This window comes from Salvelinus namaycush, chromosome 4, assembly GCF_016432855.1.
Source record: "Salvelinus namaycush isolate Seneca chromosome 4, SaNama_1.0, whole genome shotgun sequence".
Lineage (NCBI taxonomy): Eukaryota > Metazoa > Chordata > Actinopteri > Salmoniformes > Salmonidae > Salvelinus > Salvelinus namaycush.
The window spans coordinates 24,309,500-24,328,822 of NC_052310.1; the positions used below are offsets into that span (position 1 = coordinate 24,309,500).

The following is a 19,323-nucleotide window of genomic DNA, read 5'->3' on the forward strand; positions in this document are numbered from 1 at the left end:
TTCCTCGCATGTTTTCGATCTGATCATTTAGATTGCTGCTGCCTGTTACTATGATAAATCAACATGGCGAGGACATTTGCTATCAATGTGCATAATATCTAACAAGTGGGGCAAGGGTTTGGAAAAGATTAAACGCTAATGCGCATTCTGACTGAGTGACAGCAAACTTGGCTGCCTGCTGTAAATTGAGGACAGACACACATACAAACCCACCCCTCCGCGCACTGCTCTTAATCTGCAGCTTTTTTTGCAGTGAGAACATGCAGGGAGGTGCTTTGCCAACATCTATTTAGGCATATTAAAGCACTTGTTTTTTTCCGATCCAACTGTCAATTGACGGATACGAATATGGATATGTCGGCGCACCCCTACCAGACACACTTGTCTAAATTGATGGGTCATGTGAAAGAAATGCTATAACCACCCCCCAGCCACATCTAGCTAAGTGGGTGGGTCACTATTGTCTAGACATGTACACATGTTTATGAAATTCAATAGATGGCCGTAATCATCCCCAGACACACCTGGCTAACTTGATGAGTAATCATCTAGCGAAGTGTAGTCTTTTGTTTAGACATGTAACGTTATCTAGCTAGCTAAACAATTAACCATAATCCCAACCCATACTAATAGCAATACAAACTGATTTTCATAGCTAGCCACCATACATGAAATGCTGTAGTATGAATCTACAGGTAGCTAAAGCTAACCAACTAGGTTAAATTTTAGCTAGCTAGCTAACATTAGACTATAGCAAGCAATGCAAATGGCTTTCTGAGATACAAATAATATTACTGCATAGATCACACATGTAACGTTAGCGAGCCAGCAAGCTAACGTTCGCTAGCTAGCGAACAGTACGCTTTAATTTGCAATGAAAATGAAACGTGACAAATTTGAAAATGTAGCTAGACTCTTACCCATATACATAGATGAACGTTTCACAGCAGACTAGAACCCCTTTAACTCTGTTTTATTTGTACAGCTTGTTTGGCCTGCGTTGTGTCAAGTCTCTCCGGTTCACACTGACCGTGTGCAGAAAGTAGTCCATCACAACTTTTTCCCACTAATCTTTGTCTATAGTGCCTGCAAAATTCAGGACAGGAATGTTAAGAGCAGTAGCAACACTTTTGCAGTAATCCATGGCAAGCGCTATATCTTCTAATTTTGTCAGGTAGCAAGGATTATCTACACATGCTGAGCAGCTCATGTTATAGACAGAATCATGCTACGTGGCAGACTAATCTGAACTCATCACTTGACATGTCCAGTCCATCCATTATCTCAGACAATCATGGCTAGCGGGAAGGTTCCTGTCTTTTTTTGTGTCTAAACCAACAATTGTATTTGTATTTACAGATGGCGTACAAGTTCGTTAAGGCACATGAAAGTTTGCATGTTCCAGAAGGCATTTCTAGCAAAAAACGCATTTTGATTAAAAAAATAAAAACACATGCCTCTCCTGTGAAGTAGTGACGTGCGACATAAGCATAGCTTCCTGTAACCGGTCATATGTTAAAATTCAAATAGGTCTGTAGAAATTCAAATACAAATATTGAAAGCATTTAATAAGACATAAATATTGTCATCTACATTGTGTAATTTACTGACGGTCCCTAACTAGCCACGGAGATAGGCTATCCAAAGTCAAACCAACTTTGCAATGGTCGCACACCAGCCGGCTGAAGCTAATTAGTTAAATAATTTGGCTAACTCTTCCCACCAGCGAACACGCACATCAAACCACACATCGAAACCAACTCAGGTTGAATTCAGTCATGGCCGCAAGCATTTCTTAGAGATTCTCAGGTACTTTGTATACACTGTATATATAGCCTGTACTAGCCCTTCTCCTCCTCCTCCCTGAGGTCAATAGTGCATTAAGATCCCCACAGGGTTGAATCATAAGGGTACATTTTTTTTGTTCTGAAAGTCACAAGCACGGGCCAAAAGTGTTCCCACAGAAAATTGGGTACTACATCACATGTGTGGTTATGTGCACCAGTTTATTGCTCTCTGTCTGCTGTGTCCACTGAGCTGTTGGGCCCACCCTGTAACCTCATTGGATAACGCTGGGCAGGCATCTTGATTGCTGTCAGTCAAATGCGAGGGGCTGAAGCTCATTGGCTAGAACTCAAATTGCCAGAGGGCTGGCCCACGTGGGGGGAAATGTAGAGAAAATGGTGCGGCACAGCTTCAAGAAAAGTCACTTTCAAACTAGGGATTTCGTAGCTAATTGAGATGAGACAGTAATTCTGCACATAGATTATGCATGTATGAACTACACATTTACACATCCAGCCGAAAGTTGCCAAAGTATTGGAGAATGTCTTTAAAACCTCTTTGGGTAGGTGGGGCGCTAGTGACCCACCTCGCCAATATTCGGTGAAATTGCAGAGCGTGAAATTCAAAATATAAAAATCGTAATATTAAACATTCATGAAAATACAAGTGTCATACATCATTTAAAAGCTTAACTTGTTAATCCAGCCGCTTTGTCAGATTTCAAAAGGCTTTACGGCGAAAGCATACCATGCGATTATCTGAGGACTGCGCCCCGCATACAAAAGCATTAAAAACATTTTCCAAACCAGCAGAGAAGTCAGAAATAGTGATAAAATAAATAACTTTCCTTTGAAGATCTTCCTCTGTTTGCAGTCCCAAGGGTCCCAGCTACATAACAAACAAGTGGTAGTTTTGTTCAATAAAGTCCTTCTTTAAATCCCCCAAAAATCTGTTTAGTTGGCGTGCTTGATTCAGTAATCCACCTGTTCCACTCATTCAAAATGCATACAAAGGAATCCCAAAAGTTACCAATAAACTTCGTCCAAACAAGTCAAACAACGTTTCTAATCAATACTCGGGTACCCTAATATGTAAATAAACAATAAAATGTAAGACGGAGAATGGTGTATTCAATACCAATAAAGACTGTTGACATCTCGTGGAAGCCATAGGAACTGCAATCTGGGAGGATTTCCTTTGATTTTCCCATAGACAGGCATTTCAAATGGGTGGTCACCTCCCCCCAAAAAATTCTGGATGGATTCTCCTTGGGGTTTTGCCTGCCATATCAGTTATGTTATACTCACAGACATTATTTTAACAGTTTTAGAAACATCAGAGTGTTTTCTATCCAATACTACCAATAACTACCAATGCATATTCTAGCTTCTGGGCTTGAGTAACAGGCAGTTTACTTTGCGCATGTCAGTCATCCGAACTTCCAAATACTGCCCCCTATCCTTAATGAATCAAATCAAATACAAGGCCAAATCTGGAAGTGCAGTCGTCCTTTAAAATACCAAAAATAGCTCAGAGGAATGCTGGTTCTGTCACGCGGACGTGATGTCACATTGTCCTTTCACCGCTCCTCTGCTGTCAAAACGAAAGCAACTGGTTTCTGTGTCTTAATTTTGTTGTGTTTTATACAGTGCCTTCGGAATGTATTCAAACCCCTTGACTTTTTCCACATTTTGTTACGTTACACCCTTAGTGTCACGTTCGTTGATGGAATGATCAAGGTGCAGCGTGGTAGGCGTGCATCATCAATTTATTAAATGAACACCAAAAAGCAAGAAAGAATAAACGACATGTAAAGTTTTGTAGTGCTAACACAGCACCTAACCAAAAACAAGGTGGGAAAAAGGGCTGCCTAAGTATGATCCCCAATCAGAGACAACGATAAACAGCTGCCTCTGATTGGGAACCATACTAGGCCAACAAAGAAATAGAAACATAGATATGCCCACCCAAGTTACACCCTGACCTAACCAAATAGAGAATAAAAAAGGCTCTCTAAGGTCAGGGCGTGACACTTAGTCTAAAAAATGTCCTCATCAATCTACATAATGACAGAGAAAATACAGGTTTTTAGAAATGTTTAGAAATATTTTTTTTAAACCCAGGAATATTACATTTACTTAAGTATTCAGACCCTTTACTCAGTACTTTGAAGCACCTTTGGCAGCGATAACAGCATTATGACGCTACAACTTGGCACACCTGTATTTGGGGAATTTCTCCAATTCTTCTCTGCAGATCCTCTCAAGCTCTGTCAGGTTGGATGGGGAGCGTCACTGCAAAGCTTTTTTCAGGGCTCTCCAGATGTGTTTAGATCGGGTTCAAGTCCGGGCTCTGGCTGGACCACTCAAGGACATCCAGAGACTTGTCCCGAAGCCACTCCTGTGTTGTCTTGGCTGTGAGCTTAGAATGTGAACCTTTGCCCCAGTCTGAGGTCCTGAGTGCTCTGGAGCATGTTCTGATCAAGGATCTCTGTACTTTTCTCCATTCATCTTTACCTCGATCCTGTCTAGTCTCTCAGACTGGGGCGAAGGTTCACCTTCCAACAGGAAAATGACCGAATGCACTGTATATCAACATAATTTTCAAATCATCGTTTGGCCTTTTTGCATATTCACTAACACTGGTATTGCAGAAGCACACTTTTGAGAACATCCATAATGATGACACTGTGCTCTATTAAGATACCTAAATATGAGCTTTGCATAACATGAATGCGCTATACATATGCTATGGATATATTTCATTAACCTTTAATAATGCAGTTGGGACCTGTTATCACGTTCATGAAATGCTTATAGATGTGTAATAAATGCATTATGGTGATGTAGTCAAAGTACATTTTTACCAAATCAAGGCCTTGGGCCACTGACCAGTGAATTCATTGAAACTCTGGAAAAGCTTTCTGTGCTAATCAGCGCCCTCTTTCTCAGGAGGACTCTCAGAGGTACTACAGGTGGAGGAGTTACGGGCCAGGGGACAGACGGATGGAGGAACTCTGGGTAGACCTAAGCTCTGTGCAACAGAGCGAAGTCAGAGTGCACGGCATCCTGTCCAACACACACCGGCAGGCAGCGGTGAGACATGCACGCATGCGTACACACACACACACTATACGCATACAGATGCAAAGTGGTTAGAGTTGGTGGGAGAATGAGACGTAGACAAGAGCACAGAAACAATACTGTACATAGGCCTGCATGCAGTCCTTTGACACCATGACATTGCCATCATGACTGACATGCTGTCTGATATGATATTATGCTCCTCCTAGCGTGTGGCTCTCTCCTTTGACTTCCCCTTCTATGGACACTACCTGAGACAAATCACCATAGCAACAGGAGGTAAACTGAATTTATATTACTAAAACTGTCCAAACTAGCCGTCTCTTCACTATGCGGTAAATGCTTCTATGCGAACACATCCAACAGGATCACATTATTGTGTATTGAAAAACTAGACTGTTTCCACACAGATATATTCTTAAACGCCTAAAATTGGGAAACACCTTTTTTGTTTCCTTCGAGGTACACTTTAAGCAAGAGAAGCTATTAGCGCTCTGCTTATCCCATTTCCGGAGTAGGTTCCAGATAAATGGAATTCTAAATCGCTTTTCATAATTAAATATTAAGATTGAAAATGGTAACCGTTGAGTTAGCCGCTACAGACCCAAAGCCTCCGAATTACAGGGATGTGTGATTTATAGCACCATTACTAATTCATTCACAATCTGCAGTTCCTCCTCTGAAACTATGAGAGGGTTTTGGATATATTTTACAATTTCAATAATTTCTATATTCTTGGAATGAAAGGCTTTTGAGGTAAAACTGTCTTATTGTTTTATTTGTCACTTTGCAAGCCACTGTACAGAACAGCATGCTACTTTTGACATCGTACTGTACATAGGAGTGTATATGAGATGTTGCACCTACCGTGACAATTAAAACCTACCCGAAACTGTGGATAGATGGCGGCTTTCGAGCAAAACTGAAAGCGCGAACAACCGCATTTAACCATGGAAAGGTGACTGAGAATATGGCCGAATACAGTGTAGTTATTCCCTCCGCAAGGCAATCAAACAAGCGAAATGTCAGTATAGAGACAAAGTGGAGTCGCAATTCAACGGCTCAGACACGAGACGTATGTGGCAGGGTCTACAGACAATTACGGACTACAAAAGGAAAACCAACAACACGGACACCAATGTCTTGCTTCCTGACAAACAATAACACCTTCTTTGCCCGTTTTGAGGATAATACAGTGCCACAGACATGGCCCGCTACCAAAAACTGTGGACTCTCCTTCTCCATGGCCGACATGAGTAAGACATTTAAACGTGTTAACCCTCGCATGGCTGCCGGCCCAGACGGCATCCCTAGGCACGTCCTCAGAGCATGCGCAGACCAGCTGGGTGGTGTGTTTACGGACATATTCAATCTCTCACTATCCCAGTCTGCTGTCCCCACATGCTTCCAGATGTTCCTGTACCTAAGGAGGCAAAGGTAACTGAACAAAATGACTATTGCCTCGTACCACTCACTTCTGTCATCATGAAGTGCTTTGAGAGACTAGTCAAGTATCATATCACCTCCACCTTACCAGTAACCGTAGAGCCACTTCAATTTGCTTACCGCCCAAATGTAGGTCCACAGACGATGCAATCGCCATCACACTGCACACTGCCCTATCCCATCTGGACAAGAGGAATACCTATGTAAGAATGCTGTTCATTGACTATAGCTCAGCATTCAACACCATAGTACCCTCCAAGCTCATCATTAAACTTGAGGCCCTGGGTCTCAACCCCACCCTGTGCAATTGGGTCCTGGACTTCCCGACGGGCTGCCCCCAGGTGGTGAAGGTAGGAAACAACATCTCCACTTCGTTGATCCTCAACACTGGGGCCCCACAAGGGTGTGTGCTCAGCCCCCTCCTGTACTCCCTGTTCACCCATGACTGCGTGGCCATGCACGCCTCCAACTCAATCATCAAGTTTGCAGACGACACAACAGTAGTAGGCTTGATTACCAACAACGACGAGACAACCTATAGGGAGGAGGTGAGGGCACTCGGAGTGGGGTGTCAGGAAAATAACCTCTCACTCAATGTCAACAACACAAAGGAGATGATCGTGGACTTCAGGAAACAGCAGGGGGAGCACCCCAATATCCACATTGACGGGAAAGCAGTGGAAAAGGTGGAAAGTTTTAAGTTCCTCGGCGTACACATCACAGACAAACTGAAATGGTCCACCCACAAAGACAGTGCGGTGAAGAAGGCGCAACAGCGCCTCTTCAACCTCAGGAGGCTGAAGAAATTTTGCTTGTCACCTAAAACCCTCACAAACTTTGACAGATGTACAATTGAGAGCATCCTGTTGGGCTGTATCACCTCCTGGTACAGCAACTGCACCTCCCACAACCACAAGGCTCTCCAGAGGGTGGTGTGGTCTGCCCAACGCATCACCGGGGGCAAACTACCTGCCCTCCAGGACACCTACAAAACCCGATGTCACAGGAAGGCCAAAAAGATCAAGAACAACAACCACCCGAGCCACTGCCTGTTCACCCCGCTACCATCCAGGAGGCGAGGTCAGTACATGTGCATTGAAGCTGGGACCTAGAGACTGAAAAACAGCTTCCATATCAAGGCCATCCGACTGTTAAACAGCCATCACTAACACAGAGAGGCTGCTGTCTACATACAGACTTGAAATCATTGGCCACTTTAATAAATGGATCACTAGTCACTTTAATAATGTTCAAATATCTTGCATTACTCATTTCCAATGTATATGCTGTATTTTATATCATTTATTGCATCTTGTCTATGCCGCTCTGTCAATGCTCATCCATATATTTATATGTATGTACTCTTTTCCATTCCTTTACTTAGATTTGTGTCTATTAGGTAGCTGTTGTGGAATTGTTAGATATTGCTGCACTGTCAGAACTAAAAGCACAAGCATTTCTCTACACTCGCAATAACATCTGCTAACCATGTATATGTGACCAATAAAATTTGATTTGATTTTACTGTCCAAAAGATGTTACAGCTGCAAAAGTTGGCCATATTCCAAAGTTAGAAACATACAGTCAAAAGTTTGGACACACTTACTCATTCAAGGGTTTTCTACATTGTAGAATAACAGTGAAGACATCAAAACTATGAAATAACACATATGGAATCATGTAGTAACCAAAAACTTGTTAAAGAAATTAAATTATATTTAATATTCTTCAAAGTAGCCACCCTTTGCCTTGATGACTGCTTTGCACACTCTTGGCATTCTCTCAACCAGCTTCAGATGTTCTGGCCTCCACAATCACCCGACCTCAACCCAATTGAGATGGTTTGGGATGAGTCGGACCGCAAAGTGATGGAAAAGCAGCCAACAAGTGCTCAGCATATGTGGGAACTCCTTCAAGACTATTGGAAAAGCATTCCAGGTGAAGAAGGTAAAGAGAATGCCATAAGTGTGCAAAGCTGTCATCAAGGAAAAGGGTGGCTACTATGAAGAACACTTTTTTGGTTACCAGATGATTTAATGTGTGTTATTTCATAGTTTTGATGTCTTCACTAGTCTTCTACAATGTAAACTCAGCAAAAAAAGAAACGTCCTCTCACTGTCAACTGTGTTTATTTTCAGCAAACTTAACATGTGTAAATATTTGTATGAACATAACAAGATTCAACAACTGAGACATAAACTGAACAAGTTCCACAGACATGTGACAAACAGAAATTGAATAATGTGTCCCTGAACAAAGGGGGGGCCAAAATCAAAAGTTACAGTCAGTATCTGGTGTGGCCACCACCTGCATTAAGTACTGCAGTGCATCTCCTCCTCGTGGACTGCACCAGATTTGCCAGTTCTTGCTCTGAGATGTTACCCCACTCTTCCACCAAGGCACCTGCAAGTTCCCGGACATTTCTGGGGGGAATGGCCCTAGCCCTCACCCTCCGATCCAACAGGTCCCAGACGTGCTCAATGGGATTGAGATCCGGGGTCTTCGTTGGCCATGACAGAACACTGACATTCCTGTCTTGCAGGAAATCACACACAGAACGAGCAGTATGGCTGGTGGCATTGTCATGCTGGAGGGTCATGTCAGGATGAGCCTGCAGGAAGCGTACCACATGAGGGAGGAGGATGTCCTTCCTGTAATGCACAGCATTGTGATTGCCTGCAATGACAACAAGCTCAGTCCAATGATGCTGTGACACACAGCCACAGACCAGGACGGACCCTCCAACTCCAAATCGATCCGGATCCAGAGTACAGGCCTCGGTGTAACACTCATTCCTTCGACGATAAACGCGATTCCGACCATCACCCACGGTGAGACAAAACCGTGACTCGTCAGTGAAGAGCACTTTTTGCCAGTCCTGTCTGGTCCAGCGACGGTGGGTTTGTGCCCATAGGTGACGTTGTTGCCGGTGATGTCTGGTGAGGACCTGCCTTACAACAGGCCTACAAACCCTCAGTCCAGCCTCTCTCAGCCTATTGCGGACAGTCTGAGTACTGATGGAGGGATTGTGCGTTCCTGGTGTATCTCGGGCAGTTGTTGTTGCCGTCCTATATCTGTACCGCAGGTGTGATGTTCGGATGTACCAATCCTGTGCAGGTGTTGTTACACGTGGTCTGCCACTGCAAGGACGATCAGCTGTCCGTCCTGTCTCCCTGAAGCGCTGTCTTAGGCGTCTCACAGTATGGACATTGCAATTTTTTGCCCTGGCCACATCTGCAGACCTCATGCAACTTTGCAGCCTGCCTAAGGGACGTTCACGCAGATGAGCAGGGACCCTGGACATCTTTCTTTTGGTGTTTTTCAGAGTCAGTAGAAAGGCCTCTTTAGTGTCCTAGGTTTTCATAACTGTAACCTTAATTGCCTACCATCTGTAAGTGGTTATTGTCTTAACGACAGTTCCACAGGTGCATGTTCATTAATTGTTTATGGTTCATTGAACAAGCATGGGAAACAGGGTTTAATCCCTTTACAATGAAGATCTGTGAAGTTATTTGGATTTTTACGAATTATCTTTGAAAGATAGGGTCCTGAAAAAGGGCCATTTCTTTTTTTTGCTGAGTTTATTTTAGAAAAGTAAAATTAAATAAAAACCCTTGAATGAGTAGGTGTGTCCGAAAATTTGACTGGTACTGTATGTCGGACTACACTTACATAAAAAATATCAGCCATATTTGCCTTAGTTTAGTAAATAATACTAAGACAATGAACGTCTATATCTGATTGCTTTCAGATAAATAACACATCCATCTTTTCTTATATATAGCTACTACTCAAATAAGCTAAAAACTTCACAATTCACCTACAGTGAAAATAATGAATATACATCTAAAAGATCATGAATTTGAAAACTAGCATCTCTTCCTTTTTGAAAACAAAAACAAAACCTTGACAATTGGTGGATACAGCGCATTCGGAAAGTATTCAGAACGCTTGCCTTAATTCTAAAATTGATTCAATTGTTTTTTTCCCCCCTTATCAATATACACACAATATCCCATAATATGCGAAAACTGTTTTTTAGACATTTTTGCAAATGTATTAAAAATAAACAACTTAATCATTCTATTTACATCCGCTTTCAGACCCTTTACTCAGTACATTGTTGAAGAAAAGTCTTAGGTATGACGCTACAAGTTTGGCACACCTGTATTTGGGGAGTTTCTCCCATTCTTCTCTGCAAATCCTCTCAAGCTCTGTCAGGTTGGATGGGGAGCGTCGCTGCACAGCTATTTTCAGGTCTCTCCAGAGATGTTCGATTGGGTTCAAGTTCAGGCTCTGGCTGGACCACTCAAGGACATTGTCCCGAAACCACTCCTGCGTTGTCTTGGCTATGTGCTGAGGGTCATTGTTCTGTTGAAAGGTGACTCTTCGCCCCAGTCTGAGAACCTGCTCCAGAGCACTCAGGACTTCATCAAGGATCTCTCTATATGTTGCTCTGTTCATCTTTCCCTCAATCCTGACTTGCCGCCCAGTCCCTGCCGCTGAAAAACATCCCCACGGCATGATGCTGTCACCCCCATGCTTCACCATAGGGCTGGTGCTAGGTTTCCTCCAGACTTGACGCTTGGCATTCAGGCCAAAGAGTTCAATATTGGTTTCATCAGACCAGAGAATCTTGTTTCACATGGTCAGAGTCTTTAGGTGCCTTTTGGCAAACTCCAAGCGGGCTGTTGTGCCTTTTCGTGATGAGTGGCTTCTGTCTGGCCACTCTACAATAAATGCCTGATCAGTGGAGTGCTGCAGAGATAGTTGTCCTTCTGGAAGGTTCTCCCATCTCCACAGAGGAACTTTGGAGCTCTGTCAGAGTGACCATTGGGTTCTTGGTCACCTCCCTGACCAAGGCCCTTCTCCCCCGATTGCTCAGTTTGGCCAGGAGGCAAGATCTAGGAAGATCTTAGGTTGGAGTCATTAAAACTCATTTTTCAACCATTCCACAAATGTCTTGTTAATTAACAAACTATAGTTTTGGCAAGTTTGTTAGGACATACTTTGTACATGACACAGGTGATTTTTCAAACAATTGTTTACGGACAGATTATTTCAATTAAAATTCACTATCACAATTCCAGTGGGTCAGAAGTTTACATACACTAAGTTGACTGTGCCTTTAAACAGCTTGGAAAATTCCAGAAAATTATGTCATGGCTATAGAAGCTTCTGATAGGCTAATTGACATCATTTGAGTCAATTGGAGGTGTACCTGTGGATGTATTTCAAGGCCTACCTTCAAACTCAGTGCCTCTTTGCTTGACGTCATGGGAAAATCAAAAGAAATCAGCCAAGACCAGACCTATACAAGTCTGGTTCATCCTTGGGAGCAATTTCCAAACGCCTAAAGGTACCAAGTGCATCTGTACAAACAATAGTATGCAAGTATAAACACCATGGGACCACGCAGCTGTCATAGCGCTCAGGAAGGAGACAAGTTCTGTCTCCTAGAGATGAATGTACTTTGGTGCGAAAAGTGCAAATCAATCCCAGAACAACAGCAAAGGACCTTGTAAAGATGCTGGAGGAAACGGGTACAAAAGTATCTATATCCACATAACCTGAAAGGCCGCCCAGCAAGGAAGAAGCCACTGGTCCAAAACTGCCATAAAAAAGCCAGACTACGGTTTGCAACTGCACATGGGGACAAAGATTGTACTTTTTGGAGAAATGTCCTCTGGTCTGATGAAACAAAAATAGAACTGTTTGGCCATAATGACCATGGTTATGTTTGGAGGAAAAAGGGGAGGCTTGCAAGCCGAAGAACACCATCCCAACCGAGAAGCACCATGTTGTGGGGGTGCTTTGTTGCAGAAGGGACTGGTGAACGTCACAAAATAGATAGAATCACGAGAACGGAAAATGATGTGGACATATTGAAGCAACATCTCAAGACATCAATCAGGAAATTAAAGCTTGGTCGCAAATGGACAATGACCCCAAGCATACTTCCAACGTTGTGGCAAAATGGCTTAAGGACAACAGTCAATGTATTGGAGTGGCCATCACAAAGCCCTGACCTCAATCCTATTGAACATTTGTGGGCAGAACTGAAAAAGCGTTTGCAAGCAAGGAAGCCTACAAACCTGACTCAGTTACACCAGCTCTGTCAGGCGGAATGGGCCAAAATTCACCCAACTTATTGTGGGAAGCTTGTGGAAGGCTACCCGAAATGTTTGACCCAATTTAAATAATTTTAAAGGTAATGCTACCAAATACTAATTGAGTGTATGTAAACTTCTGAACTGCTGGGAATGTGATGAAAGAAATAAAACCTGAAATAAATCATTTTCTCTACTATTATTCTGATTTTTCACATTCTTAAAATGTGGTGATCCTAACTGACCTAAGACAGGGAATTTTTATTAGGATTAAATGTCAGGGATTGTGAAAAACGGAGTTTAAATGTATTTGGCTAAGGTGTATGTAAACTTCCGACTTCAACTGTATCTTGATTACATACGTATTCAATCCCCTGAGTCAATACATGTTAGAATCACCTTTGGCAGCTATTAGTCTTTCTAGCTTAGTGTAAGAGCTTTTCACACCTGGATTGTACAATATTTGAACATTACTCTATTAAAAATGTGTTTGGCTTTGTCAAGTTGGTTGTTGATTATTGCTACACAACCATTTTCAAGTTTTAGATTTTCAAGCCGATTTAAGTCAAAACTGTAACTAGGCCACTCAGGAACATTCAATGTCGACTTGATAAGCAACTCCAGTATATATTTGGCCTTGTGTTTTAGGCTATTGACCTGCTGAATGGTGAATTTGTTTCCCAGTGTCTGTTGGAAAGCAGACCGAACCATGTTTTCCTATAGTATTTTACCTGTGCTTTGCTCTATTCTGTTTCTTTTTAACCTAGAAACTCCCTAGTCCGATGACAAGCATAGCCATAACATGATGCAGCCACCACCATGCTTGAAAATATGAAGAGTGGTGCTCAGTGATGTGAGGTACTCAGCTGATGTAAGATGGGCTTTATAAATAAATTTGATTTGATGTGTTGTGTTGGATTTGCCCCAAACATAACGCTTTTCATCCAGGACATGAAGTACATTTTTTTGCCATGTTTTTTGAAGTTTTACTTTAGTGCCTTATTGCAAACAGGATGCATGTTTTGGAATATTTTTCTTCTATACAAGCTTCTGTCTTTTCACTCTGTCATTTAGATTAGTATTGGGTAGTGACAATGTTGTTGATTCATGCTCAGTTTTCTCCTATTATAGTCATTAAACTCCTTGGCCTCATGGTGAAATCCCTGAGGGGTTACCTTCCTCTGGCGAACTGAGTTAGGAAGGACGCCTGTATATTTGTAGTGACTGAGTTTATTGATACACCATTCAAAGTGTAATTAATAACTTCACCATGCTCAAAGGGATATTCAATGTTTACTTTTTTTACCCATCTACCAATAGGTTCCCTTCTTTGCGAGGCATTGGAAAACCTCCCTGGTCTTTGTGGTTGAATCTGAGTTTGAAATTCACTGCTTGACTGAGGGACCTTACAGATAACTGTGTGTGTGGGGTACAGAGATGAGGTAGCCAACCAATAAACACGCTTTTTAAACATTATTATTGCACACAGACTGAATCCATGCAACTTATTATGTGACTTGTTAAGAAACATTTTACTCCTGAAAGTATTTAGGCTTTCCATAACGTAGTTGAATACTTATTGACTCAAGACATTTCAGCTTGTCATTTTTAATTAAGGTGTACATTTTCTAAAAACAATTCAACTTTGGCAGTATGGGGTATTGTGTGTAGGCCAGTGACACATCTCAATTTAATCTGTTTAAATTCAGGCTGTAACACAACATTTTGAAAAGTCAAGGGGTATGAATACTTACTGAAGGCACTGTATTTAAAACACAGGTAAATCATATTTGTGACTGCACTGAGCCTTTAAAGTCCCCAAAGTGTCCTTTCAAAACTCTCCTCTGAACAATCAAGTCCCAATAAAGTTTCCGACTCCTCGCCTGACCTTCAGCGTGAAGAATGGCTGGGTTTCTGTGGTACAAGGAAATGGCTGTATATCGCTTCCCCGGGCCCTGTTGTTTTGTTTATCATCTCATTGGGGTGCCAGACATAACAATGTGGAATGATGAAAGACTTTCGTGCAGGCATGCTTCTTCCAGTCTCTTTACGTTTGAACTTTTGACTTTTGGCTCCTGTTTTCCTGTTTTATGTATCATCTTGTTGGGGTGCCAGACATAACAATGTAGAAAGTTAAAACTTTCTCCCAGTCCCTCTGATGTTTGAACTTTTGACCTTTCGAAGGGTTCATCTTCACGGGGGAGATCACTCATCGCATGCTGACAGCCACACAGTACATCGCCCCCCTCATGGCCAACTTTGACCCCAGTTTTTCAAAAAACTCAACAGTGCGGTACATGGACAATGGTGAGTGTGTTTGTATGTGCGTATGTCTATATTTGTGTGTGGGTGGGTGTGTGTGTGGGTGGGTGGGTGTGGGAGTGTATGTGTGGGATAAAGAAAAGGAAAAGTAGCACACTTTAGTTGCTCCGGTGTAATAATTTATTTTACAAACGTTTCACCCGCTAAATTGTCTTCATTAGGGTTTTAGCTGATTTTATTTTTGTGGGTGCCGTTTGGGAGCCCTTACGTGACCTTTAATGTTGACCTCTGACCCTTGCTCTGTGCTAGGGGAGGTGTTTGTGGTGCAATGGGACAAGGTGCGGCTTCAGGGGCGCGAGGCAGAGGGAACCTTCACCTTCCAGGCTGCTCTCCATAACAATGGAACGATCGCGTTCAACTACAGAGAGGTGAGTTTTCTAATACAATATACTATAATAGGGCTTTTTTTACTGTTAAACGGATTATCTACTTCATATATTTTGACGAATCCAATGATTTGCTTCGCCATTATAATAGTTGGGGTTCGGTTCAATCGCGGTGAATTAAAACATGGGAATCGCGAACAGGAAAAGTACCTTCCCAGAAATTAGTTCCTGTTGCATCCTTCGATATTTTATGTAGAAATTGTGACCACATGAACAATTCAATAAATATGACTTTTTCATATGAATAAACACTTGCTAAAGTGCCAAAATTCAGCATTTTGACATGTCCCTCTGGGCACGCTGTGACTTCTTAAAATATTTTAACCCACCTAACCCCAACATTTCTCCAAGTTTTCACCATCATTGTAAAGCCATAGGGACCTGGTGGATGAGGCTCTAGCAAATTACATTTTGGGAAAGCCCGGCAGAGTTCAAGTTGAACCATTCACGGGCCAAGTGAATGGTTCAACTTGAACACTGGAAAGTAAATCTGCCCCCAGATTCAGTACTCCCGGTATATGAGTAGCTCTCAGTGACTGGAGATGCACACTGCTCCACATAATCAGTCTGTGTGCCAGTGTGTATAAGTGCGGGGATTGCAGTCCCCCTTGTCTGTTTATGTAAGCCACAACAGTTCTGACTAGAACATGACAACCCTCCAGAAATGGAGGAATGTCTTTAATGTTAGGGACACTGCAAGGAGTTCCAGGCAGTTTGTGAGTAGAACGGTGATGGGGTCCCCACACTGTTCTGCCCTCGTGAGTTTCAACCCAACCCGAGAGAGATGCGTCCATTGTGACTACTTTTCTGGATAAAACAGTGCCCATCTGGGAACCCTGTGACAGAAACTTCCGGTGTCTCCAGGAGTGCAGTGCTACCATGCAGTCTATGGAGATGTTTGTGACGTATTGGGCTCAGACCTAGAGAAGAGACCCAGCATTGAAAGCCTCTCATATTCAAACGTCCTAATGGGATGACTACAAAAGCAGTCTCAGGCATGTTTTGAAAGAGACCAGGTTCCCTCTGCGAAACAGTGCTAGGCAATCTTGGAATGTTCTTATACATTCCACTGAAAGGCGAGCTTTGAATGAGCGTGGGAATCAGAACGCTCTTTGCTGTGTTTATTCTGAAACCTAGAAATGTCAGGTGTTCCAATAGTAGCTGAGTGTGTTCTAAGACCTCTTGTCTCGATTGCGCACACAGCAGCCAAATGTCTATGTACGTCATCAGCCGAATGCCCCTTTCTCTGAGTGAGGCTATGGCTGCCTCGGTACACTTCGTAAAAACATGACGTGACCGTGAGAGGCCGAAAGGGAGTACGAGAAATTTGTAGATTACTAGGCCTTGAAAAGCGAATCTGAGAAATTTCCTGTGAGGAGGGTGTATTGAGATGTGAAAGTAAGCGTCCTTCAGGTCGACAGATACGAACCAATCGCCTGGGCGCAGAGAACGTAGCAAAGCAGTGTGTGTCAACATTCTGAATGTGTACTTTCTCATGTGCCTGTTCAGAGCACGTAGATCTAGGATCGGGCGAATACCGCCCCCCTTTGTTGGAACCAGGAAATATCAATAGTAAAAACTGCAGTGGTTTTACTCGGGAGGAACAATTCTTATTGCCCTTTTCACTATCAAATCAAATCAAATTTTATTTGTCACATACACATGGTTAGCAGATGTTAATGCGAGTGTAGCGAAATGCTTGTGCTTCTAGTTCCGACAATGCAGTAATAACCAACAAGTAATCTAACCTAACAATTCCACAACTACTACCTTACAAGTGTAAAGGGATAAAGAATATGTACATAAAGATGTATGAATGAGTGATGGTACAGAACGGCATAGGCAAGATGCAGTAGATGGTATAGTGTACAGTCTATACATATGAGATGAGTAATGTAGGGTATGTAAACATAAAGTGGCATAGTTTAAAGTGGCTAGTGATACATGTATTACATAAAGATGGCAAGATGCAGTGGATGATATACAGTACAGTATATACATATACATATGAGATGAGTAATGTAGGGTATGTAAACATTATATTAAGTGGCATTGTTTAAAGTGGCTAGTGATACATTTTTACATAATTTCCATCAATTCCCATTATTAAAGTAGCTGGAGTTGAGTCAGTATGTTGGCAGCGGCCACTAAATGTTAGTGGTGGCTGTTTAAAAGTCTGATGGCCTTGAGATAGAAGCTGTTTTTCAGTCTCTCGGTCCCTGCTTTGATGCACCTGTACTGACCTCGCCTTCTGGATGATAGCGGGGTGAACAGGCAGTGGCTCGGGTGGTTGATGTCCTTGATGATCTTTATGGCCTTCCTGTGACATCGGGTGGTGTAGGTGTCCTGGAGGGCAGGTAGTTTGCCCCCGGTGATGCGTTGTGCAGACCTCACTACCCTCTGGAGAGCCTTACGGTTGTGGGCGGAGCAGTTGCCGTACCAGGCGGTGATACAGCCCGACAGGATGCTCTCGATTGTGCATCTGTAGAAGTTTGTGAGTGCTTTTGGTGACAAGCCGAATTTCTTCAGCCTCCTGATGTTGAAGAGGCGCTGCTGCGCCTTCTTCACAACGCTGTCTTTGTGGGTGGACCAATTCAGTTTGTCCGTGATGTGTACACCGAGGAACTTAAAACTTTCCACCTTCTCCACTACTGTCCCGTCGATGTGGATAGGGGGGTGCTCCCTCTGCTGTTTCCTGAAGTCCACAATCATCTCCTTTGTTTTGTTGACGTTGAGTATGTGGTTATTTTCCTGACACCACACTCCGAGGGCCCTCACCTCCTCCCTGTAGGCCGTCTCGTCGTTGTTGGTAATCAAGCCTACCACTGTAGTGTCGTCCGCAAACTTGATGATTGAGTTGGAGGCGTGCATGGCCACGCAGTCGTGGGTGAACAGGGAGTACAGGAGAGGGCTCAGAACGCACCCTTGTGGGGCCCCAGTGTTGAGCATCAGCGGGGTGGAGATGTTGTTACCTACCCTCACCACCTGGGGGCGGCCCGTCAGGAAGTCCAGTACCCAGTTGCACAGGGCGGGGTCGAGACCCAGGGTCTCGAGCTTGATGACGAGTTTGGAGGGTACTATGGTGTTAAATGCTGAGCTGTAGTCGATGAACAGCATTCTCACATAGGTATTCCTCTTGTCCAGATGGGTTAGGGCAGTGTGCAGTGTGGTTGCGATTGCGTCGTCTGTGGACCTATTGGGTCGGTAAGCAAATTGGAGTGGGTCTAGGGTGTCAGGTAGGGTGGAGGTGATATGGTCCTTGACTAGTCTCTCAAAGCACTTCATGATGACGGAAGTGAGTGCTACGGGGCGGTAGTCATTTAGCTCAGTTACCTTAGCTTTCTTGGGAACAGGAACAATGGTGGCCCTCTTGAAGCATGTGGGAACAGCAGACTGGGATAAGGATTGATTGAATATGTCCTTAAACACACCAGCCAGCTGGTCTGCGCATGCTCTGAGGACGCGGCTGGGAATGCCGTCTGGGCCTGCAGCCTTGCGAGGGTTAACACGTTTAAATGTTTTACTCACCTCGGCTGCAGTGAAGGAGAGCCCGCAGGTTTTGGTAGCGGGCCGTGTCAGTGGCACTGTATTGTCCTCAAAGCGAGCAAAAAAGTTATTTAGTCTGTCTGGGAGCAAGACATCCTGGTCCGCGACGGGGCTGGTTTTCTTTTTGTAATCCGTGATTGACTGTAGACCCTGCCACATACCTCTTGTGTCTGAGCTGTTGAATTGCGACTCTACTTTGTCTCTATACTGGGACTTAGCTTGTTTGATTGCCTTGCGGAGGGAATAGCTACACTGTTTGAATTCGGTCATGTTTCCGGTCACCTTGCCCTGGTTAAAAGCAGTGGTTCGCGCTTTCAGTTTCACGCGAATGCTGCCATCAATCCACGGTTTCTGGTTTGGGAATGTTTTAATCGTTGCTGTTTGTACGACATCGTCAATGCACTTTCTAATGAACTCGCTCACCGAATCAGCGTATTCGTCAATGTTGTTGTTGGACGCAATGCGGAACATATCCCAATCCACGTGATCGAAGCAGTCTTGAAGCGTGGAATCAGATTGGTCGGACCAGCGTTGAACAGACCTGAGCGCGGGAGCTTGCTGTTTTAGTTTCTGTTTGTAGGCTGGAAGCAACAAAATGGAGTCGTGGTCAGCTTTTCCGAAAGGAGGGCGGGGGAGGGCCTTATA

General features: G+C 43.4%; 1 protein-coding gene across 1 annotated transcript in view; it reads left to right on the forward strand.

The window, feature by feature from the left end:
* Nucleotides 1-19,323, forward strand: part of plxdc1 (plexin domain containing 1) — a 72,947-nt gene that overhangs the window by 4,621 nt on the left and 49,003 nt on the right. Inside the window, exons 2-5 of the mRNA XM_038990447.1 lie at nt 4,737-4,880; nt 5,078-5,147; nt 14,609-14,731; nt 14,996-15,114. Coding sequence (XP_038846375.1) covers nt 4,737-4,880; nt 5,078-5,147; nt 14,609-14,731; nt 14,996-15,114 — 456 coding nt within the window. The remainder of the gene's footprint in view (nt 1-4,736; nt 4,881-5,077; nt 5,148-14,608; nt 14,732-14,995; nt 15,115-19,323) is intronic.